The 25,532-nt window shown below is 38.9% G+C and overlaps 2 protein-coding genes across 6 annotated transcripts in view; one reads left to right on the forward strand and one right to left on the reverse strand.

The window, feature by feature from the left end:
- The window catches only part of C1GALT1 (core 1 synthase, glycoprotein-N-acetylgalactosamine 3-beta-galactosyltransferase 1), a 47,808-nt gene extending 30,524 nt beyond the window's left edge, over positions 1 to 17,284 (reverse strand). The window contains exons 1-2 of one of the 3 annotated variants that reach the window (XR_003510860.1): positions 17,052 to 17,267; positions 16,502 to 16,777 (exon numbers count right to left, since the gene is read on the reverse strand). Coding sequence is in view for 1 of the 3 variants with exons in the window: in XM_027540087.1 (XP_027395888.1) it covers positions 17,052 to 17,058 (7 nt within the window). In the remaining 2 variants the exon portion in view is untranslated. Of the gene's footprint in view, positions 1 to 16,501; positions 16,778 to 17,051 lie in introns of all 3 variants that reach the window. The other 2 variants (XM_027540088.1, XM_027540087.1) reach the window with 2 other exon arrangements.
- Positions 17,285 to 17,503: 219 nt separating this feature from the next.
- Positions 17,504 to 25,532, forward strand: part of ASNS (asparagine synthetase (glutamine-hydrolyzing)) — a 147,939-nt gene continuing 139,910 nt past the window's right edge. Inside the window, exons 1-2 of one of the 3 annotated variants that reach the window (XM_027540089.1) lie at positions 17,504 to 17,807; positions 18,605 to 18,678. The gene's annotated coding sequence lies outside the window, so the exon portion shown is untranslated. Of the gene's footprint in view, positions 17,808 to 17,870; positions 18,058 to 18,604; positions 18,679 to 25,532 lie in introns of those variants that run through there. The other 2 variants (XM_027540093.1, XM_027540091.1) reach the window with 2 other exon arrangements.

The raw sequence follows: 25,532 nt of genomic DNA on the forward strand, positions 1-25,532 counted from the left end.
TTCTTCTGTGTATTCTTGTACCTCTTCTTAACATCTGCCTCTGTCAGGTGCATACAGACCTAACATTTAATACATCCTTTACTGTGCCCATCTTTGAAATGTTCCCTTGGTATCTCTAATTGTCTTAAAGAGATCTCTAGTCTTTCCCATTCTATTGTTTTCCTCTGTTTCTTTGCACAGATCACTGAGGAAGCCCTTCTTATCTATCCTTGGTTTTCGCTGGAAATCTGCATTCAAATGGGTGTATCTTTTCTTTTCTCCTTTACCTTTAGCTTCTCTTCCTTTCTCAGCTATTTGTAAGGCCTCCTCAGACAACTATTTTGCCTTTTTGCATTTCTTCTTCTTGGGGATGGTTTTGGAAACTCTTCCTCTACAATGTCAGGAACCTCCATCCATAGTTCTTCAGGCACTCTGTCTATCAGATCTAATCCCTTGAATCTATTTGTCACTTCCACTGTATAATCATAAGGGATTTGATATAGGTCATACCTGAGTGGTCTAGTGGTTTTCTCTACTTTCTTCAATTTAAATCTGAATTTTACAGTAAGGAGGAATGGGCAAATTTAATTCAGATGACCATTATATCTACTACTGTTTGCAAGAATCCCTTAGAAGAAATGGAGTAGCCCTCATAGTCAACAAAAAAGTCCAAGATGCATTACTTGGGTGCAATCTCAAAAACGACAGAATGATCTCTGTTTGTTTCCAAGACAACCATTCAATATCACAGTAATCCAAGTCTGTGCGCCGACCAGTAATGCTGAAGAAGCTAAAGGTGAACGGTTCTATGAAGACTTACAAGACCTTCTAGAACTAACACCTCAAAAAGATGTCCTTTTCATTATAGGGGGCTGGAATGGAAAAGCAAGAAGTCTACAGATACCTGGAGTAACAGGTAAATTTGGCCTTGGAGTACAAAATGAAGCAGGGCAAAGGCTAACAGAGTTTTGCCAAGAGACTGCACTGGTCATAGCAAATACCGTCTTCCAACAACACAAGAGAAGACTCTACACATGGACATCACCAGATGGTCAATACTGAAATCAGACTGATTATATTCTTTGCAGCCAAAGACAGAGAAGCTGTATACTGTCAGGAAAAACAAAACCGGGAGCTGACTGTGGCTCAGTGCATGAATTCCTTATTGCAAAATGACATGTATAGAGATTTCAGTTGTCTTTTAAGTATCTACTCTAAAACATAAATAGCCAGTTAAGAGTCACCAGATATTTTAAAGAAAACCTGTAATATGAAAGAAAAAAATTAACATAGTCAAATTTAAAGTAACTTGAAAAGGACCATGTAATGACATGAAAACTTAATCATGCCATCATATTCTTGAAATAAGAACAAGACACCACCTTAAAATTTTTCTTCCTGACAATAAAAAGTGCAAGGGACTTTCCTGGCAGTCTAGTAGTTGAGACTTTGCCTTCCAATACAGAGGGTGCAGGTTCGATCCCTGGTCAGGAAGCTAAGATCTCACATGCCTCTCAGCCAAAAAACTGAAACATAAAACAGAAGCAATACTGTAACAAACACAATAAAGACTTCAACATGGTCTGTACCAAAAAAATAAAAAAATAAGAGAAGTACTTCAAAAAATTAAGATATAAGAAAATCAAAAACCTCAATACAACAGCTATAGGAAAAAGTTAAGAAAATAACCCTAAAAGTGAGCAAAACGGCCAGGTAATAGGAAAACAAGAAAACTGATAACTAATGATTATAGATGTAGAAAAGACAGAGGATGATACCAGCAACCAAACATTTCAAGGAAATTTTCAGACTGAAAAGATTCAGTAATACCCAGCACAGTGAATAAGAAAAGACCCATAAAGATACATTATAATAAAATTTCACAACAATTGAGTCAACAAAACCATTCTGTAAACTTTCATAGATAGGGGCAAAAGGTCACATATAAGAGATCAGGAATTCAATGGTTTTGAACTTTCAAACAGCAATGTTGAAAGCTGAACGTAATGGAGAAACTCCCTAAAAATTCAGAGAAAAAATGATTTTGAACCTACAATTTTATTCTCTGCCAAACCATCCAATAAGAATGAAGGATAAGTGAAGGTATTTTAAATACATGACAGGCTTGGTCAGGTCAAATATCCAGTGTATCACACTATCTATTTTAAAGCATTAGTAGGGAACTGATGCAGAAATGATGAAAGAGCATCAGTGAAGAGATGCAGGTCTGCAACCTGGGAAACATTCAGTTGGTCATCTGTATATCTGAAATACAACATTAAAAATAAAAGCCAAATCTATAATAAAATATGATCTAGCAAATAAAAATAGGTAACACTGAATGATGATTCAATGCAAAGAATACTGTTCTAAGTGATTTAAATTCATTGATTTAATCTTTCCCTAGCATGATATAGGTTAAAAGAGTTACATAAATTCCTGATACTTTTTTGATATTTTGCCAAGTGACCTGATCTGGTATCATTAAAAACTCAAGACAACTTAAAATTTTCTATAGCGTATTCCCTCTATGTCTTCAAACTGTAGCTTAGTAGCTGAACACTTAATATAATTGAAGGAAATCATTTTAATAAAATATAAAAAAGCATTTAAACAATGCCTGTACAAACCAAATCCCTTATGATTATACAGTGGAAGTGAGAAATAGATTTAAGGGACCAGTCTGATAGACAGAGTGCCTGATAACTATGGACGGAGGTTTGCGACATTGTACAGGAGACAGGGATCAAGACCATCCCCAAGAAAAAGAAATGCAAAAAAGCAAAATGGCTGTCTGGGGAGGCCTTAAAAATAGCTGTGAAAAGAAGAGAAGTGAAAAGCAAAGGAGAAAAGGAAAGATATAAGCATCTGAATGCAGAGTTCCAAAGAACAGCAAGAAGAGATAAGAAAGCCTTCCTCAGAGATCAATGCAAAGAAATAGAGGAAAACAATAGAATGGGAAAGACTAGAGATCTCTTCAAAAAAATTAGAGATACACAGGGAACATTTCATGCAAAGATGGGCTCAATAAAGGACAGAAATGGTATGGACCTAACAGAAGCAGAAGATATTAAGAAGAGGTGGCAAGAATACACAGAAGAACTGTACAAAAAAGATCTTCACGACCCAGATAGTCACGATGGTGTGATCACTCACCTAGAGCCAGATAGCCTGGAATGTGAAGTCAAGTGGAACTTAGAAAGCATCACTACGAACAAAGCCAGTGGAGGTGATGGAATTCCAGTTGAGCTATTTCAAATCCTAAAAGATGATGCTGTGAAAGTGCTGCACTCAATATGCCAGCAAATTTGGAAAACTCAGCAGTGGCCCCAGGACTGGCAAAGGTCAGTTTTCATTCCAATCCCAAAGAAAGGCAATGCCAAAGAATGCTCAAACTACCACAAAATTGTACTCATCTCATATGCTAGTAAAGTAATGCTCAAAATTCTCCAAGCCAGGCTTCAGCAATATGTGAACCATGAACTTCCAGATGTTCAAGCTGGTTTTAGGAAAGGCAGAGGAACCAGAGATCAAATTGCCAACATCTGCTGGATCATGGAAAAACGAAGAGAGTTTCAGAAAAACATCTATTTCTGCTTTACTGACTATGCCAAAGCCTTTGACTGTGTGGATCACAATAAACTGTGGAAAATTTCGAAAGAGATGGGAATACCAGACCACCTGATCTTCCTCTTGAGAAACTTATATGCAGGTCAGGAAGCAACCGTTAGAACTGGACATGGAACAACAACAGACTGGTTCATCATGAGAAACGCTGGGCTGGAAGAAGCACAAGCTGGAATTAAGATTGCTGGGAGAAATATCTATAACCTCAGATATGCAGATGACACCACCCTTATGTCAGAAAGTGAAGAGGAACTAAAAAGCCTCTTGATGAAAGTGAAAAAGGAGAGTGAAAAAGATGGCTTAAAGCTCAACATTCAGAAAACAAAGATCATGGCATCTGGTCCCATCACTTCATGGGAAATAGATGGGGAAACAGTGGCTGACTTTAGTTTTTGGGCTCCAAATCACTGCAGATGGTCATTGTAGCCATGAAATTAAAAGACGCTTGCTCCCTGGAAGAAAGTTCTGACCAACCTAGATAACATATTAAAAAGCAGAGACATTACTTTGCCAACAAAGGTCCGTCTAGTCAAGGCTATGGTTTTTCCAGTGGTCATGTATGGATGTGAGAGTTGGACTGTGAAGAAAGCTGAGCACTGAAGAATTGATGCTTTTGAACTGTGGTGTTGGAGAAGACTCTTGAGAGTCCCTTGGACTGCAAGGAGATCCAACCAGTCCATCCTAAAGGAGATCAGTCCTGGGTGTTCATTGGAAGGACTGATGCTGAAGCTGAAACTCCAATACTTGGGCCACCTCATGCGAAGAGTTGACTCACTGGAAAAGACCCTGATGCTGGGAGGGATTGGGGGCAGGAGAAGAAGGGGACGACAGAGGATGAGATGGCTGGATGGCATCACCGACTCGACGGACATGAGTTTGAGTGAACTCTGAGAGTTGGTGATGGACAGGGAGGCCTGGCGTGCTGCGATTCATGGGGTCGCAAATAGTTGAACACTACTGAGCACCTGAACTGAACTGAAACTTTTCAAATTACATAACACGGAAATACAGTTAGCATGCAAGTGAAAAAAGGCTGCAAAGTTTTATATATAATATTATTATAGTTTTGTGCTTTAAAAAAATCTATCCTAAAATAAAGCAAATATATATATATACCAAAATGTTAAAATTTTCTCATTTCTAATTTCAACTCTAATTTCTAATTTCAGTGTTGGAATTAGTGGTAACCAAGACTATTTTCTTTCCAAAATTTTTCCAAATTGAGTGAGATGAACATGAATACCGGAGTGATAGCCATTCCCTTCTCTAAGGGATCTTCCCAAACCATGGGGCAGATTCATCACCATCTGAGCCACCAGGCAAGCTCATACATTACTTGCGCAGTTCTCAAAAAATTTAGTCTCAAGATCCCTTTAAACTCTGCATCATGGAAGATCTCAAACAGCTTTTATGTGGGTTACATTTATTGATTAGATTTGTATTAAAAATTAAAATGAGAATATATATTAACTCATGAATAGTAGTGACAAATCCACTACCTGTTTTATAAGTTATATTTAGAACTACCTGCTTACAACTTATTTTATGAGAAAAAAATATATTTTCTAAAAAACTTATTGAGAAGAGTAGCATTGCTTAATATTTTGCAAATCTCAGCATGTGGTTTAATACAAGACACGTGGATCTGGAACTCCATATCTCCTTCTGCATTCAATTTGCTGCAATATCATATATTATGTAGCTACTTAAAAAACCAGACTGCAAACTTATATGAGAATGACTGAAGAAAAGCAAATAATATATTGATATTAGTATAAAGAGACTGACTTTATCAACCTCCTAAAACAATATAAAGGACTTCACTTTTCCTGGATCACACTTTGAGAATTAGTTACTGCATAATTTTGAAAAAAATTATTTCTCTCCAAAAATACTGAATGGTGGCTGGTAGCTTGCTACATCATGAAATAAATAGAGACTTAAGAGTTCTGATTTCTGGGTGAATAAAACTCAAAAAGGAAGATGCTGTATTCAACTTTCCTTCTTGACTCAAAGAGTAATGTTTACAGTAAGCCTTTTTTCTTAGTTCGATGCTCTTTTCATTGGGTTTAGATTTAATTCTCTTTGAGTTACTGGTAGTTATACTCAGGCTTGGAAATCCCAGTCTGAAGGTTAGTCAATAAGCAGAGCAGATGTGAAAAGAAATCTGTATGGCACTCTTTCCCCTTCTCTCTTTCTTCAATTTGATATAAAGCAGTATAATATAGCACTAACTTTGGGTATTACAGAAATCACTAAGGATGCAAAAAATATTTGTGAAACTCACAGAACAGCAAAAGGCATTCTCACATTTTGATCATTTAACCTAGAACTGGTGGAAACATTTTTTTAAACGTAGAATTACACTTTGAGATTTACACAACATGACCGTGAGGTTTTATGAAATCTTTGGGAGGCACTACTGACTGAGTACCTTTCAATTCGTCAAATACTATCCTAGGAACTAAGGATTCAGTCATTGGTGTATTTTCTCATGTTTACAGAATGTAAACTCCCAGAAGGCAAGAAATAGCTTCCTACCTCTCAGAGTTGCTGACTATGATGCTTTTCACAAGACAGTGGTACAAAAAATATCAGCTGATTTGAACTGAGAGGGCATGTCCTTATTCATGCCCCAAGTCCACAAACCTGATTATATTTCCACATCTATTTTATACTCTGTGGACACTTTTCTCCCTCCATTCCTTGACAATTTTCCCTTGGGCTCAGCTCTTTTATTGCTCTTTCCCAACAACTAATAAAGGTTTCACATAGCAGTCTTATTCTTTAAAAAATGCTTCCCAATGCCACAGGATCATGCCCATACTGCTTACTTGGTGGACAAGATCTAGCTCTAGTTTACCTAAAGCCTATATTCAGACATCCTCCAATCTGCCATGGTCTTTCATATGGATGACTTTGGGCTTTCTATTCTTTCTGCCTGGAATGCCTGCCTCAGTTATGTCTACCAGATAAATGCAGGATTATCTTTCATGGTTACCTTGGTTTCAGTACTTTTCATGACCAGTCTTACCTATTGCCCATGATCAAATTAACTGCTCTTCCATCAAATGTTTTCTTGTTCCTTCATTCACATCTCGTGCTATATACTTACACTGCATCATAGTATATATGTGCATCCATAGTATGTATGTGCATCTCTTTCCTCTAGACTATACATTCTTCAAGAACAACAGCTATGACTCTTTTATCCCTATCTCCTCGTATCTAACACATTGCCTGGCTTATAAAATGCAAACAAATGTCTGTTCTAAGTGTGTGTATGTGGGAGGCACAGTTGAAGTTGTTGTTGTTTAGTTGCTAAGTCATGTCCAATTCTTTGTGACTCCATGGACTATAGCCTGCCAGGCTCCTCTGCCATGGGATTTTTCTAGGCAAGAATACTAGAGTGAGTTGCCACTTCCTTCTCCAGAGTATCCTCCTGACCCAGGGATTGAACCCACATCTCTGGCATTGGCAGGCATATTATTTACCACTGAGTCACCAGGGAAGACTGTGTAGTTGAAATTATCTTTTCCAAATAGGTATCTTCATCTATACTACCTAATTTACTAAATACTAGGTTGGTGCAAATGTAATTACAGTTTCAGACTGAATTTTAAATCATTATAACTAGGCTCAAACACATTATTTATTAATCAAAATAGGAACCATTACAATCAACACATTTTTGCCAACAAGAAGTAAGTTTGTTCACTCCTATGGCATAAAAATCCATGTCTTGGAATTCGAGGAACTCTTGGAACACATTTTCTGCATCCTGCTGCTTGTGGAAGCATTTTTCCTGCAAAAAGTTGTCAAGATGCTTGAAGAAGTGGTAGCTGGTTGGCAAGACGTCAGGTGAATGTGGCGGTAGCCCAACTGGTTCAACTCCTGAAGTACTGGTTGTGCGACGAGCAGTTGGGTGTTGTGGAGAAGAATGCAGCACTTTTTGTTGACCCATGCCTGCTGCAGGCACTGCAAGTTTTGGTACTTCTCACTGATTTGCTGAGCATACTTCTCACATGTAATGGTTTCTCTAGGATTCAGAAATCTGTAGTGGATCAGACCAGCAGCAGACCACCAAACAGTGACCATGCCCTTTTCTTGGTGCAAGTCTGACTTTGGGAAATGCTTTGGAGCTTCTTCTCGGTTAGAATCACTAGTTGGTTGTTACTGGTTGTCATATAAAATTCATTTTTCACCACACATCACAATCTGATTGAGAAATGGTTTGCTGTTGCATAGAATAAGAGAAGACAACACTTCAAAACAACAATTTTTTTGATTTTTGGTTAGCTCATGAGACACCCACTTATTGAGCTTTTTCACCTTTCCAATTTGCTTCAAATGCAGAACCATAGAATAGCTGACATTGAGTTCTTCAGCAGCTTCTCGTGTAGTTGTAAGATCAGCTTCGATGATGCTCTCAGTTGGTCACTGTCAACTTCTGATGGCAAGTCACTATGCTCGTCATCTTCAAGGTTCTTGTCTCCTTTGCAAAACCTCTTGAACCACCACTGCACTACGTTTGTTAGCAGTTCCCAGCCCAAATGTGTTGATGCTGTGAGCAGTCTCTGCTGCTTTACGACCCATTTTGAACTCAAATAAGAAAATCGTTCAAATTTGCATTTTGTTTAACATTTCTATAGTCCAAAATAAATATAAAATAAACAGTAAGTAATAAGTCATCAGCAAAAAAACATAAAGTGAGAAACGCACATTAAAATGATGTGTAACATAACCACATTTATTCAGGATGTATTCCAATATCAAATGGCAAATTTTAACAATGCAAAAATTGCAATTACTTTTGCACCAATCTAATAAATCATATAGTCCCATCACTTGACACTTTTATACACTTATATAATCCAAAGTTTATGAACTAGACATATAGCATGAACTATATATTATTTTCTTTGATGTGTATTCAGCTTGTATAAATTATAATAGAAGTACATATTATCTGAGAGATAGACTAAAATATTTTCTATTAGTAATTTATTAAAACTACAGAAATAGAAAATATTAACAAATAGCCTTCACTTTTATTTTAAAAACTATTCCAATTTCAGATTCAGAAGATCAAAAGTGAAAATACCTTTTCTGTTACTTTTCAATGAGAACATTAATATTTTTTTGCATCTTCAGCAGAAATTAAAGAAGACACAAACAGAAAGACATCCCCTGTTCATGGACTGGAAGATTTAATATTGTTAAGCTATCAATACTATTTAAAGTGATCTATAAGTTCAATGTAATTTGTATCAAAATCCAATGTTGCTTTTTTAAGAAACAGAATTACCCATCATAGAATTTATATGGGATGTCAAAGTACCTCACAGAGCCAAAACAATCTTGAAGAATAAAACTGGAAGACACATACTTTCTAATTTCAAAACGTACCAAAAAGCTACAGTGATCAAAACAGGGTGACACTGACACACAGCCCAGTGGAACAAAACAGAGAGCCCAGAAATAAACCCTCACATTCATGGTCAAAAGATTTTTGACAAGAGGACCAAGTCAATTCACTGGACAAAGGACAGTCTGTTAAACAAAAGGTACTGAGAAAACTGGATATCCACACACTGAAGAATGAAGTGGGACCCCTACTTTACACCATATACAAAAATTAACTCAAAATGGATCAAAGACCTAAACTAAGCCCTAAATGTATAAAACTCTTGGAAGGAAACATAAGACAAAAGCTTCACAACACTGGAGTTGGCAGTTATTTTTTGGATATGACATCAAAAGTGCATGCAACAAAAGAAAAGGCAGTCAAACTTGGCTTTATAAAAACTTAAAACATTTGTGCATCAAAAGGTATTATCTATAGAGTAAGAAGGGAATCCAAAGAATGGGAGAATATATTTGCAAATGTATCTGGTAAGGGATTAATATCCAGAATATATACAGGACTCCTAAAACTTAACAATGACAACAAAAACACAATTCAAAAATGGGCAAAGGTCTTGAATAGATAACTTCTCCAAAGAAGATACACAAATGCCAATAGGCATGAACACGTTGAGCAGGAAATAAAATGCTCAACATCACTTACCATTAGGGAAATGCTAACCAAAACCACAATGAGATACGGCTTCACATCCACTAACGATAGCGACTATCAAAAGGAAAAGGAAAATAACAAGTGTTGGTGAGGATGTGGAGAAATGAAAATGTTTGTGTGCTACTAGTGGGAATGTGGAGAAGGAAATGGCAACCCACTCCAGTGTTCTTGCCTGGAGAATCCCAGGGACGGCAGAGCCTGATGGGCTGCCGTCGATGGGGTGCACAGAGTCGGACATGACTGCTACGATTTAGCAGCAGCAGCAATGGGAATGCAGAATAGTATATCAACTGCAGGAAAGAGCATGTGGAAAAAATTAAAATAGAATTACCACATGATCCAACAATTCCATTTCTGGGTATATGCTCAAAAGAATTCAAAGCAGGGTCTCAAAAAGATATCTGTATACCCATTTTTATAGCAGCACTGTCATAATAGCTAATACGTGGAAGCAACCCAAATGATTGAATGGATATGCAAAATATGTTATATATACGTGACAGAATATTATTCAGCCTTTTAAAGTAAGGAAATTTTGACATATGCTACAACATGGATGAGCCTTCAGCATATTATGCTAAATGAAAGAAGCCAGTCACAAAAAGACAAATACTATGTAATAATCTCACTTATATGAGAAACTTAGCTAAAATCATAGACAGAAAGTAGAATGGTGATTTCCAGGGAACGGTAGGAGAGGAGAAAGCGGAGCTACTATTTAATGGGTATGAATTTTCAGTTTTATAAGATGAGAACTCTGGAAGATGGTGGTCATGGTTGGCACAAGTTAAATGTACTTAACATCACTGAATTGTACACTTAAAAATGGTTAAGATGGTAAATTATATATATATATATATAATACTGTCCCAACTAAAATATAAGATATTTAAAAGTTAAATAATGTAACTGAAAAGTCTGGAAAAATAAACGTGTGAGTAAGGACTTCCCTAGTGATCCAGTGATTAAGACTTTGCTTCCCAATGCAGAGAGTGTAGGTTCAATCCCTGGTTGGGGAGCTAAGAGCCCATATGCCTGGTGGCCAAAACCCCAAAAACCATACAGCAGAAGCAATACTGCAACAATTTCAATAAAGACTTTACAAATGGTCCACATAAAAAAAATCTGAGGCGTATACCTGGGAAAGGGGTGTGAGGGTGGACTAAATCTAGGCAGATCTACTTAAGACACAAGATTTTTAAAAATTAAATAATGTGGTAAAAATTATTTTATATGTTATTTGGAAAAATAATCATGTGAGTATAACATGTGGTAGAGTAATTAAAACAATTTGATATTCTGGCTGAACAGGCACATCAGTATACCTGTGGATTGGAAAAAATGTTTTTAATGCTTCTATTAATTCATACTAAAGACATACTGCTGTGAAACCTTTTTTCTCTACAGACTGTCAGAATTATTTGAAAGTGTATCAGTGAGACTGGAACACCCCACTCTTGCATGGATGATGAATCATTAATCAGAAGCAGCCTCAATTTACAACCCGGAGCTTCAGATAAGGGTTTCCCAGACACAACATTCCACACATTCATCTTAACTTTGTAGTCTCCAAGGAAACGGGACTCTTAAGTCTGTTTCTCAGCCCAAGCCTGATGTTAATTAACCCGGTACACAGTCTTGCTGTGCTTTAAACTTATCAAATATTGCTTCATTTAAATTTTGTCTAAACTCTACCCCTCCCCAGAATCCTATAATAACACTATCCCTTCTGGCAGTTCCTCTGGTGTGTGATCTCCTTCTCAGCAGCAAGTTAATTAACCTCACTTTGTTAGCCTAAAGATATACATCCCTGGTGGTCCTTATCAGACTGAAATAGAGTTTGTTAAAAAAAAAAAAAAAAAACCAACAACAAAAAGCAAGTACATATGGAAATTTAATGCATAGTACACATAGCATTTCAAATCAAGAAAAAGATGGCTTATTCAAGAAAGCATATTGAAATAATAATCTTTTGGGGAAAAGATAAAAAAGCAACCATCTGGATCTCCACCTATTTCTTTCAAATTCTAAGATTTCAATACTTTAAAAAAATGAAATTCAAACAGAACAAGAAGAAAACATCTTTTTTACATTTTTATATCATGAACCGAGATTTTTTTCAAATCCCAAAAGGTAAAAATACAGTAAAAGTGTATGAGGTTATTCATTTAATTAACTGGCAGTGAAACTGCTAGTTCAAATGTACGTTTTGTATAAAATGTTTAAAAAAATCTGTACAGCAAAAAATAACAAAAACCATCATGAAAAAGATAATCGACTTAATGTAACAACAGTTAAAAAAAAGTAAAGGATTTGAATGAAAAAAAAATACAATGGTCAAGGATGTTCACATTTCACTCATATTACAGAAATGTAAACCTCAAATGAAGAGATACTATTCTTAACCTATCAGAATGGCAAAACATGTTAAGCTTAGTAACAGCCAGTATTGACACAGACATGAGAGAAAACTGACGCTCCTCTGATGTTCCTCAGAATACACATACTTACTGTCTTTTTAGAAGAGCAGTTTGACAGTATCTGTAAACTTTTTCAAGTGTGCCTTGACACATCATTTCATGATCAGAAATTTTTCTTATGGATACAAACACAGAACTGTGCAAAGATATTCATGGCAGCCATAGCCACAGATGTTTGTTGATGAGGAGCTAGTTTAAAAAAAATATATGGTACATCTCTACCAGAGAATACGCTGTAGATGTTAAGAACAATGATTGATTTGCACTAATTAGGAAAATCTTGGCACATTTGGCAACTACAATTTTTTGTTAGTAAAGTATTGCTAATATACAGGAAACAAACAAACCCAAACTGAAAACATAGATTAAACATACATATACACACATGTACATATATACATACACACACATACATACAGAAAAGAGTTTATTTTCATTCCTATCTCTACCCCAGGTTCTCATCAAAGGTAACTATAGTTGACCCTTGAACAACATGGATTTGAACCGGCTGGGTTCACTTTTATGCAGATATTTTTGAATAAAAATACTTGAAAACTTCTTTGGAGATTAGTGACAATTTGAAAAATTTGCAAATGAACTGTGTAGGCTATAAATATTGAAAAACATTAATACAAAGTTATGTAATGAATACATAAAATATAAATACTAGTCTACCCTTAAGGTGAGTGATGCTTAATATAAAATTAATAATATATTAGCTTTCCTACTGTTTCATAACTTTGCTTTCAAAGAATTGCATTACCATATAGGTACAGTATGCACCCCCCCAATCTCTCCCCTGCTTATAATTTATGTTTCAGCAATTCTGAACTATTTACAGTTCAATAAACACTCAATGCAGTGAGCTCCTCTATTCCCACTGTCTTTTCCATCTATACAACACACCCTTCCTCTGCTATCCATGCCCCAACCTCTGTAAATCCCATTAAGCCAATGTTTCTTAACCCTGACATAACTGACATTCTGAGCTGGGTAACTCTGTTGTGGGGGGTGCCCTGTTCACTGTAAGATGTTCAACAGCATCCTAGGCCCATACTCACTAGACATCAGTAGCACTCCCCCTAGTTGTCATTCAAATGTCTTCACATAGTGCCAAATGAATGTATAAAATATATCTAGATTATATACTAGTCTATTCTTACACAGACAACTAGGTTCAACCTGGTATCCTACTCCCGCACTTTTCTCTTGCTTTCCTAGTATTTGGTTTTTGCAGGTTAAAAAGGAACAAATATAAATTTCAAAAACTGAACCTATTACTATCTGCTCCTTGCTGTGTTCTAACTTTGGACTCTCTGCTGTTCCTCAAATACCTGAGTGTCCTTATACTTGCTGTTCTCTGTTGGGAACACAACTCACCCAGATACTCACATGGCTTACTCCCCAACTCCTTCCGGCCTTTACTCCTGGTGGGGGGTGGGGGGCATGTCTTCCTGAGCCACCCTACTTTTACTGACAGCACCTATTAACATCTAATATATTACATATTTTACTTACTCATCTTGATTATTGTCTCTTTTCTCCATCTTGATCAGTGGTTCTCAAACCTGAGTCTACACCAGAATCACCTGAAAAGCTTGTTAAAAGAATTTCTGAATAACAAGTCTGCGGAAGAGAGCCTAAAAATTTGCATTTCTGACAAGTTCCCAGGTGATGCGGAGGTTCCAAGGACCACAGTTCAAGAACCAAGGTTTTAGAACATAAGTTCCATGAGGACAGAGATTTTTGCCTACCTAGCAGCAGTCATTGTTTTATTTCTATGACCTAGCATATAGTAGGTACTGAGATAGGTAAATGAATTTAGCCTGTTCTCAATGCCCTCTCTGATTTGGTCTGCTATATGGTGCCAAAGACTTTCCCGGTGGTGCTAGTGGTAAAAGAACTCGCCTGCCAATGCAGATGTTAAGAGATGCCAGTTCAGTCCCTGGGTTGGGAAGATCCCCTGGAGGAGGGCATGGCAACCAACTTCAGTCATCTTGCCTGGAGAATCTCATGGACAGAGGAGCCTCGTGGGCTATAGTCGAAAGGGTCGCAAAGAGTTGGACACAACTGAAGCGACTTAACACGCATGCAGCAGGGTGGACTCTAATTCAATATGACTGAAGTCCTTACAAAAAGGGGAGAACACCACATTAAGGGAGAGACATACAGGGAGAACGCCATGTGACAACAGAGGCAGAGGCTTGCGTAATATAACTTCAAGCTAAGGAGTGCCAGTGACACACAAAGCTAAGAGGCACAGAACAGATAAAATTCCCCAGAAGGTAGAGCACGACCCTGTCAACACCTTGATTTCAGACCTGTAACCTCCAAAACTGTGAAATGATAAAGTTCTGTTGTTTTAAATAACTCAGTGTGTTGTACTTTGTTATAGCAGCCCTCGGAAGCTAACACAATGACCAAGAATGCAAATGACTCTATCAAGTTGCATACAGTTTCAAATCTGCCAATTATCCAACTTGCACCAATTTAAATATTTTAACATGTAGCTTTCATTGTGAACTAATCAGATTTCCTGTTTCAGAATCTCCCTAATTTAATATCACCTCTCTCTGCCCTCAACATGTCCCTTCAATGTGCCAGGTAGCTCACACTACAGAGTCTAGATCACTTGGATTTTCTTTTTGGTTTCTTCTACCTTCCTACAGGCTACCCTATTTCACATATAACAGCTTCTTTGTATTTTTTTCTTTAAGGGACGCTTCTGATTTTCACACATTATAGATTTTGGCCTGCATTTTCCTGTAGGACATCTGAATTAGCTGTAAAATGAAAATTTAAGTATATATTTGATACTCATTTAGATTTCAAGATAAAATGCTAACTTCTCTTTCATGGAAGAATTATGCATCCCCCCACCCCCTTATTTTAAAAAGAATTTTGCCATATTCCTTCCACTTTGCTATAGTTTGTATACTAGCCTCTTTACTAAAATCTCAATAAATATCGGGAAGCTTAAAATTTTAAGTGAATCAGAATTAAATTTCAGCATCAAGCTGTCCATTTTCCATTTAATGTTTATAGGTGCACTGTCACAAGAATTCCAATCAATGATTTCTCCACACTGAGACTCTAAAATCACCATGGTCCATGGAGTGTATAAGTTGTATAATGCAATTTTTATGTTAGTGAGCACAAGTCAATACACAAATAGTAGTACTGCATATACCTAAAAGACACACTTTTCTATTTCTATGACTAGGTGACCATTAATTGATATGCACTCCTAAATGACTTTGTGATAGTCTAATAATTTCTGGATACTGAACTTACTCAGAAACACAGACTAGTACAAACAATACCCCCCAAAAAGCATATCTATCTTTAAATGAATAGTACCCACAAAATATTTTTAAAATGCTGAACCCAAAGTAAAAAGATACAGAAAAACACAAATTTCAGGGAAATTTAAGAGAAACATCTTAAATGGTTCTCCACCATAACTAAAAAACCACACACTTTTCCTGTGAAGAATTTTAAGTGAGTCATACTTTCCTTACTAAATCACTGTTTTACTTAACATATGGTAAAAAGAGTTAACTGTTTGGTAGCTTGAAACTTTACATTCAATTAAACTGTACATTAATATACACTAAGGCCGGCAGAAAATGAAATAAATTCAATTACTATACACAATACTTAGAACACACATCATGTACATAAGGCTCATTTGACATTTATCTGATAAAAGTGTAAAAAGTTAGTTTTACCTCCTAAGTACTCAGATTCCCACCCTCTAAACTAACACCAGAATTAAATAACTTGAAGTTACCTAGGCAGAGCTATCTATATTCAGTGCCCAATTTCTGGTAAATGAACACATTTCTGTCCGTTTCACATTGGCCTAATCACTCACTCTATTGCATTAAAATTCTAACTTTTTAACTAAGTTTTAAAACCACGATGAAACCAATTCATGGTTAGGATAATACTGTTCAATCTGAAAAGCTCTAAAACGATATACCACAATAACTACAAGGCACTGAGAGAACTAGGCTATAAATCCAGTCAACTTTTCCAAGGCGTGTGATGTTTAAGTTCCAGTCTTTTGAAAATAATAATAGAGAGGGTAAGTGCTGGGCAAGAATAAATCCCCACCCCTACATTTTGTTCATTTTCTGAGCAGACAATGTACCCAAATTAAAAGCTGTAAAGTCAATTTTGTCAGCATCTATTAATCCCATTTGGTGGGAGAGGAAGGCGGGAAGGAAAACACTCGTCCCGCGTCCTTCACGGAGCAATGCCGCAACACACCTGCCTAGCTTATTCTGTCAGGGGCAGGGGAATTTAACAAGAACAAATCAGCCAGACAAACCTGATGATCCAGAGAGCTCAGAGGAAGTCCCCCAGCACTTGCGCAAGGCTCCGGCTCGCTGGGCGCTGGCGCGACGCGGCAGCCCGGCGGCTCTCCTGGAAGGTGCCCACACCTGAGCGCCCGCAGCTCCGCGGGGGGAGGGCCCGGCGGGGCAGGACCGCTAAGTGGTCCAGCCGCGCGGTCCGGAGCGCAGCCCGCGCCTCACCGTCGCCACCCGACGGCAGGCGGCGCGCGAAGAGGCGAGGGGCACCAGAGAGCGAAGGGAAGGACCTGCGACTAACAGGAGGTTACAAGTCAACAAAATAGCGGCCCGGCGGGCAGGCGGCCCCACTGGCAGCTCGCGGAGACGCCGGGAGCAGGAAGTGCCCCGCGCCTCCCTCAGGAGCCCGCACGTCCCCAGACCGGGCAGCGACTCCGAGACACCTGTTTGGCGGCGCCAGGGGTGGGGTTCCACCCTCCACGCTCCCCCTACATTCTCTCTCCCAGAGGGAAGGGCGAGGGGACCCGAGACCTTGGACCTACAGCCTGAGGGCGCCTCCGCCGGCCGTACCTGACATCAGCTTCGGCTCCCTCTCGCCCCTCCTGGGGGGCGGAGAGGGGGACGACACGAGACCGGCGACCTTCGCTCTGCTCGGCAGCCGCAGAAGTGGCTCGTGGCTGCTGGCCGGGGCCGCCCGCTGCCGCCCAGATTATTCCCCGGCAGCGGCGGCGGCGGCGGCGGCCGAGGCGGGCCCAGCGCAAGCTCCCGCCCGCTCGCTCCGCCCCTCCCCGCAGCGCGTTCCGGCCGCGGGCCGCCGACGGCGCAGCCGCCACCCAGGGGTCCCCTAGCGCTGACGTCATCGCCGCCGCACCAGCCCCAGGGAAGGGCGGAGCGAGAGGGGGCAGGGTGGGGCGGGGCTACGGCGACGTGCGGGCGCGGGGATTGGCGGCTGAGCTCACGCCCCGCCCTTGTGCTAAGGGGTCTGGGAAGTCGGATCTTCTATGAGGGGTAGTCACAGCCCACTTGCGGCACCTCCGTGGCGGCCTCCACCTTCATCGCGGTGCTGTAGGGTCTTGCATTAGCTTCCAGATCTTGAGAGGGCCCAAAGCAGTGAAACATCAGGGACCAGGGCTGCGAATACCCTTGGGACCTTTGTCCAAGAAACAGGCTCTTCCCTTTCAGGAGTCTTATGGCCTCTAGCCTGCTTTTAAACCGTTCTTTTTACCCGTTATCCCCTCCTCCCGATTCTCTTAACTCAGTACCTCTCTGGCCTTAAGGAGAGGAAATACGCAAGATGAGGTACGCAAACGAGTGTTGGGTAACCAGGTATGTGAATGAGCAGGGGCTGAGAACCCAATTAATTATACCACAAAGCCTCCGGAAGGCACACATGGTCTTTGGTTCCGTAATTACTTCACTGCTGTCAGGCAGTGGGCCGGAAGAGTTTCTTCGGAGCTCTCCAAAACCTCACCGTCTCACCTTTACTTGGCAAAGGGACTTTGTATCAGAAAACTGTTTTTGGATTATAGAGCTAGGAGCCCTCAAGCGATTGAGGCAGTCCCACAGCAGTCAGGAGGTAAGATCAAGCCTTGACTTTACTGATGTTATCTAACAAAGCCTAGTTTGAGGGTGAGAAAACTACCCTGCTTCCTAGGCAGTTCTTTAGTGCCTTGGCCTCTGGGCTGGAATCTTGATTCCCGCCACCTATTAGCTGTGTAACCTTGGCAAGTTACTTACCACGCCGGAGAGGAATAGTAAACAATGTAACTAAAGTATTGTTGTTGAAAGTGAAGTCGCTCAGTCTTGTCCGACTCTTTGCGATCCCATGGACTGTAGCCTACCAGGCTCCTCTGTCCATGGGATTTTCCAGGCAATAGTACTGGAGTAGATTGCCATTTCCTTCTCCAGGGGATCTTCCCAACCCAGAGATTGAACCCGGGTCTCCCTCATTGTAGACAGACGCTTTACCGTCTGAGCCACCAGGGAAGTCCTTGTTCCCTTTTTATTTGTTTAGATTCAGCTTTAGTGTAGTTTACCAGGATATATAATTAATAGATCCGAAAGAATCTTCGGGAAGAACTTTAAAACATCTAGATTCTTATCCAAACCTCTCATTTTTTCAGATGAGAAAACTGAGGTCAGAAAGGTAAACTGAGAAGCCTGTTTTGGAAGAGAAGTGCAAGTATGTGATATCCAGGTTAGTGCTCTGTTGGATCCTCACCTCCATCTCTTCTCTCTTCCCCAACTTGTATGTAATTATTGCTCAGCCTCACCCCCTTTGCCTTCCACAGCCACTGTGAGACAGGGAAAAGAGACCCTTCGAGGTCAAAGTGTACCAAATAGAAAGCAAAATACAACAAAATGCCTCAGGATTCTTATTTTAATTTTATTAAAATTTATAAGGAATAAGGAATAATCTTTTTCCAGTGAGCAAATATAGGAAACCCTTCCAAGGGTAAGCTCAGCTACAGCACGTCTAAGATAATTTTCTTAGTGGCAAGAAGATATGTTGATAGAACTACCAGATCAAATCAGGCCCCTCCTACCCTTCTAGGTATTATTGAAAATAGCTATTATTTTCATGAAAGCAATGTACACTTATTGAAACAAATATAAAAAATTTCCAAATGCCATAATTTAGAGATAACAATTTTTAAAAATTCATGTTATACTCCAGACGTCTCTAAGAATAAAAATATATAAATGTATAGAAATACAGTGTATGATACACTGGATTTTATTTTGTACACAGTTCTTTTTTCATGAACAATATATCATGAATAACATCATTTTTAAAAGTTGCATAGTGTGAAGTGGATGTACCACTGTTTATCTAACCGGTATTCTATTGATTCATTTCTGGTTTTTTCCCCAAATGTTTACTATTTTAAACAACTCTGTGATGAGTTTCTTAATGCATGTACCTTTGCACAACTGTATTGCTGTCTTCTTGAATAAATTCCTTGAAGTGACATTAATGTCAGCCAATTTTTCTTCATTATCAACTAGAAAAAAAGAAAGTTGTGGTTACTTTGAAAAATATAATTTATATGTGAGACACAAAATGACCATATTCTCCCATTTGAAACACAGATTAACCTTGAACGGTATGTTTATCTATCTGGAGTGTGTTTCAGTAATGTGTGTCACAGCTCCTTGGAGCAAGGTGATAGAGACTGATAGTTGATTTGATTCTATACAAAATCCTTTCTCTATTACTTGCAGAACTCTGACTTTTTTTCAGGGTGACTGTGTCCAGTTAAAAATACTTGTTTACCGAGTTGCCAGTCCAGGTTCGATGCATGATGCTGGATGCTTGGGGCTGGTGCACTGGGACGGCCCAGAGGGATGGTATGGGGAGGGAGGAGGGAGGAGGGTTCGGGATGGGGAGCACATCTATACCTGTGGCAGATTCATTTTGATATTTGGCAAAACTAATACAATTATGTAAAGTTTAAAAAATAAAATAAAATTAGAGAGAAAAAAAAAAAAATCTAAACCTAAAAAAAAAAAAAAAAAAAAAAAATACTTGTTTACGCAGACTCCTATAAGCCATGTTTTCCCATGTGACCTGTCAGCAGAATGAAAGCAGATGTTGCTAGGAGAGGCTCAAAGTTTTACGGAAGAAATTTCCTGTTAGCCATTGGACCTATACCTGTCCTTTATCTTACCTGGAACAGTGATATGATGCTAGATGTGGAGCAGCCCTATTTCAACCACAGTAACAAAATAATAGCATAGCCAGAGGAACTGGCTATGTGATTGTGATTGCTTTGAAGGGTCAGCTTATCAGCCCTGGTCTGCTCACTTCTGGGTTTGTTGTTATATGAAGGGGTTTGTTGTTATGTGAAGGAAAATAAATCCGTTCTCTTTAAGGCTTTTGTTGTTTTTGTTATAAGCACTGAATAAAATTCCTAATTGGCATAAAAAGATAGGAAAAGTCATTATTTAGCACTATAGGTAGAATTTTTTAATAAACAGGGTAAGATGAAAATGGGAACACAAAATGGAAACAAGCAACAACAAAAAACCACTCTCTAATAAACTTAGTTTTCCTTTAAATATCCAAATATTACAATTAGATTAACAACTCTTTAGTAATAATTAGATTACATTCTATAAATTATATTTATATAATAATGTATAGATTAAATGGACTTCCTTGATGGCTCAGACGGTAGAAGCGTCTGCCTACAATGTGGGAGACCTGGAGTCGATCCCTGGGTCAGGAACATCCTCTGGAGAAGGAAATGGCAACCCACTCCAGTACTTTTGCCTGAAAAGTCCCATGGACAGAGGATCCTGGTAGGCTACAGTCCATGGGGTCGCAGAGAGTCGGACACAATTGAGCAACTAAACTTCTAAAACTATAGATTAAATTATTTAGAATTTAATATAAATTGAATTAAATTATAAATTAAATTAAAACTACTGGTATAGTAGTTTTAAAATATGTTCACAAGTTCTTTGATACTTCTTCTTTCAAAAATTGAGCTTAATTCCCCTCACCTAGAGTTTGGACTGTACTTAGTGACTTGTTCTCATAAAGAGAATGTAGAAATGTTGTAATGTGACTTCTAAGTGGAGACTATATATGTGCCGGCTTTCTTCTTGCTCTCTCTGGGATTGCTCACTGGGGAAAGGTAATTGTCATGTCGTAAGGACACTCAGCAACTTAGAGAGAGGCCCATGTTGTGAATAACTAAGGCTTCCAGCCAATATTCAGTGAGGAACTGAGAACTCCTGAAAACAGCCATGTGAGTGAATTTGAGAGCAGATCCCTTCAGCCTAGCCAAGCCTTCAGATAACTACATCCCTTGTCTGTATCTTTATTGTACCCGAAGAGAGTCCATGAGCCAGAATCACTTAGTTTAGCCACTCCCAAATTCAAGTCTGCAGGAAGTGTAAAATAATAAATGTTTGTTGTTGTAAGCCATGTGCAGCAAAAGTAACTACTAAAAAGCTGGATATAGTGGAGCCTACCTAGCACAATCTAGGTATTTGATTATTTGTTGTTTTGAATGAGTAAAACAACTGAATGAAGTACAATGTAGTATCTTTTTCACTTAAAGGGTAACATACCATGCCTGTATTATTTTTGACCCCTGACACCTGTATTGTGTAAGGCTTTTCTGACATGATCACAGGGAGATGAGTTGTGAATCTTATTGAAATCTGAACAATGACAGTCCTGGAAGAAACATATAATGAATAGTGCAGTAGAACCCTTGAGATGTGAATGATGCTCCCAGTTTTTTGTTGTTGTTTTTTTTTTTACTATTATTTGCATTTATTTTTTGCACCATTTGTTCCTCGGCCATAAGTTTTTGTTTCTTCAATTTCTTCTGGGATATCTTTTTCTTCTGTGCAACCTTCTCTTCTGGTTTAGGAACAATCTGTTCTTTTTCAGTTAAGGTTCTCAGTTTTATCAGTAATTAGCTGAGTAGCAAGTTATCAAAGCCCTCTAAATCTCAACTTTCCTATTGATAAATTGGAGAAAGTAATCCTGACTGGCCTCAAAAGGTAGTCAGTGGGATTATATGTGACAGGGATTATATCATTCTTTTAATTGCATTAGATTCATAAGTTAAATATTTTAGGAGTGTGTACCATGAAAACTTTTCTTTTAAGAAGTAATAACTACTTTTACTAGTGGCTCAGATGGTAAAGAATCCACCTGCAATGCAAGAGATAGCATTTCAATCCCTGGGTCAGGAAGATCCCTGGAGAAGGGAATGGCTACCCACTCCAGTATTCTTGCCTGGCGAATTCCACAGACAGAGGAGCCTGGCAGGCTACAGTCCATGGGGTCGCAAAGTGTTGGACATGACTGAGTGACTAACACTTTGTAAAATATTAGTATTGTTCATAGTAAGAAGTTAGTATTTAAGAGTATAGCAGGATGGTAAGTTATTATATGTCAGATCTCATTTTATTACCTTGTTGAAATTTTATTGCGGGTTAAAAAGAATACATAATTATGACTGGCTCCTTTCTCTTTTCAAGAATTAATTTGTAATTGTGGTTGGGTGTGTGTCCCTCTTTATGGTAACAATGGTAGTTAAACATACTTAGTAATAAACATACATTTAACCAATAATTTAGTTTGAGTCTAAGCTTTTATTCTAGAGCAAAATTGCACCCAACAGCAAGAAAATAAATAGTAGAAAACATGTCTTTCTCTTTCAGAGAGGAGGCCTTGGGCACAAAAGGGAAAGCATTATAAAATGGAACATCAGAGGTAGACATTATACAATTACAGACAATGCACAATTTGGTGATGTGGCTAAGTCCAGAGGTAAATATATGAGGATGAGTAAGACAAGACTTAAGTGTAAGATTCAAGTCTTGATAATGTAATGGTGAATTGTCCAAACTTCCAGGTTTGTTGTGTTTTCTGCTATTCAGCTATAACAGTAAATTAGATGAAACTACAGACTCACCTAGATAGCAGAGTATTTTTGGTTGTAGATGACCCCAACTACCTACCATCTTTATTAACTTGAATAGGGAGAAGAACCCAAGAAAAAAGAGACAGAGCTTCCTCCTCTGGAGACAGCATGCTTTTCAATGGAGCTTCTCATTTCATTAAAAATTCCTGCTAGGACATAGTATTTTCATTCTGTGGAACCCGAGAGAGCATTTTCCAAACAGTTTTTATTCCTTGCAGCTACATGTGCACAAAATCAACCAAGATTTTGAGACAGTTGGAAAGGCTAGTGTTATTTTCTGAATTGACTGACATGTGAAGGGGATAAAGGTGGAGAATAGAGGAGGAGATAAGGAAAAAAGCAAAGTCTAGGAAATACTTTTAACCTCAAGGGAAGAGGACTCAGCATGACTCACAAGTTATTAGCTTGAAAGCAGAGTCTGCCACGTGTGCACTGAGGAACCGGAGAAATAGTCTCAGCTTAGAAGATTGGGCTCCCTGGGGTTATCCTGTGTTGCTCTAGTTCCCTGGAATAAGCATCAGAATATGCCTTAATTATTTTCCCTGGTGGCTCAACAAAAGCAGAAAACATTTGTTGTAAATGAAGTAGGTGATGCTTTAAAATCCCTAAGCAGTACATTATTTATAAATGTGTTCATTACCTCTGTTAGTGTAAAAAACTGACAATTTTTAGCTATGTAAAGTGGCACAATTTTTTTTCTTCTTTCTCTTAAGTTGTATTTAAAGGTTTTTAGATCTAGGAATGGGTTGGATAGATACTTTGTTGGGTTTCTGCCCATCATCCATTGAGAAGAGCTCTCTTGCTTTTCCTCCAATTCCCATTTAGAGGTTTGGTCTCTCTAACCACGCATGTATATATACACACACACACTATAGGACCCTTGTCCCTTCTTGATTGGATAGAGTTTGATCCTTGAAGGAATCTGACTCAATCAGATCCTTTCCTCTGAGGATTCGGAATTGGAAGAGAAGTTTTAGTTGCTCTGTATTGAACACTGAAACTACAACACAAACGGGGGCTTCTAACCCAAACATGTGAACCCAAGTTAGGGGAACCCATTACAGATGGAGAGAGGAATGAAGCAGACTGTCTGAGAAACGACCCTGAGCTTTGGTGCTGTCACAGAGACAGAGAAAGAAAGGGAGGAGACTCATTTTCTAGCTTCTCAGATTTCCCATGACCTCCATCCCACTAATGGCCCAATTGCTCTTGAGATCCAAGAATACCTACATTGTATTCTTATATTAAGTTACACGTTTTTGTTGTTAAGTTAGTTTGAGTGGATAATTTTTCCATTCTTTAAAACACATTTCATCACTTCATTTAAGAGTGATCTGAATCATTCTTTTCATTTATAAGTAAAAAGCCTTTTGAAAGCTTTGGCCTGAGGAAAACATAAATCTTTGAAAAGCATGCAAAATTTCAGTCTTTTGAGTGAAAAGAGCAAAATGGCAGAGTAGGAAGCTTCCCACTCCCATTCTTCCACAGAACATTGAAAAATAAGCAGAAACCATCAGTTTTGTGACAGCTCTAGAAAGCAGTTGAACGTTTACAGCCACCACATGAGCACTGAATCAAGAAAGAGGCACTTCAAAATAATAGGAAGGTTTTGTGGTGGTTTATTTGTCCTTCCACTACCACTGCCCCTTCACGTATGTGTACGCACGCAGTCCTGTCCGACTCTTCTCGACCCCATGGACTGTAGCCCGCCAGGCTCCTCCGTCCATGAGGTTTTCCAGGCAAGAATACTGGAGTGAGTTGCCATTTCCTCCTCCAGGGGATCTTCCTGACTCAGGGATCGAACCCGCATCTCTTGCATCTCCTGTACTGTCAGGTGGATTCTTTGCCATTGCACCACCTGGGAACCCCATGGTAGAGGTTAAATGAAGTAATAACAGTGAGACTGTCATCCTGTATGCTAGTGCCTTTGTAAGAATAAGGGACTCCAAAGCTGTCTGCCTGTCTCCTCATCATGTGAGGACACAGTAAGAAGACAAACTGAATTGACAGGAACCTTGATTTTGGACTTTCCAGCCTCCAGAACTATGAGAAGTGTCTGTTATCTAAGGCATCCAGGCTGTGCTATTTTGCTATAGCAGCCCAAGCAGAGTAATACAGGGAGCAGCCTAAAGGACGACGCTCGGTCTTCCACTCAGAACTCAGGAGAAAGCTTGAAAATACTGCAAGCCAAATGAAAAATCTTCAGACACTTGGGTCAGAAATTATAGTTGAAACATATAGTAGATTGGCTAAGGTAAAAGCTGGGGAGTGTTTCTTTGGGAAATTAGGACATTTAAAAGCAACTATGGGGACTTCCCTAGTGATCCAGGGGCTAAGGCTCCTCATTCCCAGTGCAGGGGGCTTGGGTTGGATCTCTGGTCAGGGAACTAAATCCCACATACTGCAACCAAGATTAAAGATCCTACATGCTATAACTAAGACCCAGCACAGCCAAATAAATAAAAATAAATATTTTTTAAACGTTGTTAAAAATAAAAGCAACTTTGTAAATGGGGGAATTTAGAAAACCATGTATGTGCCCTGGATAAGACACATGCTCAAAAAACACCCGAGAAGACCCTCAGCTTTTTCTTGGGCT

The sequence above is a fragment of the Bos indicus x Bos taurus genome, chromosome 4 (assembly GCF_003369695.1).
Source record: "Bos indicus x Bos taurus breed Angus x Brahman F1 hybrid chromosome 4, Bos_hybrid_MaternalHap_v2.0, whole genome shotgun sequence".
Lineage (NCBI taxonomy): Eukaryota > Metazoa > Chordata > Mammalia > Artiodactyla > Bovidae > Bos > Bos indicus x Bos taurus.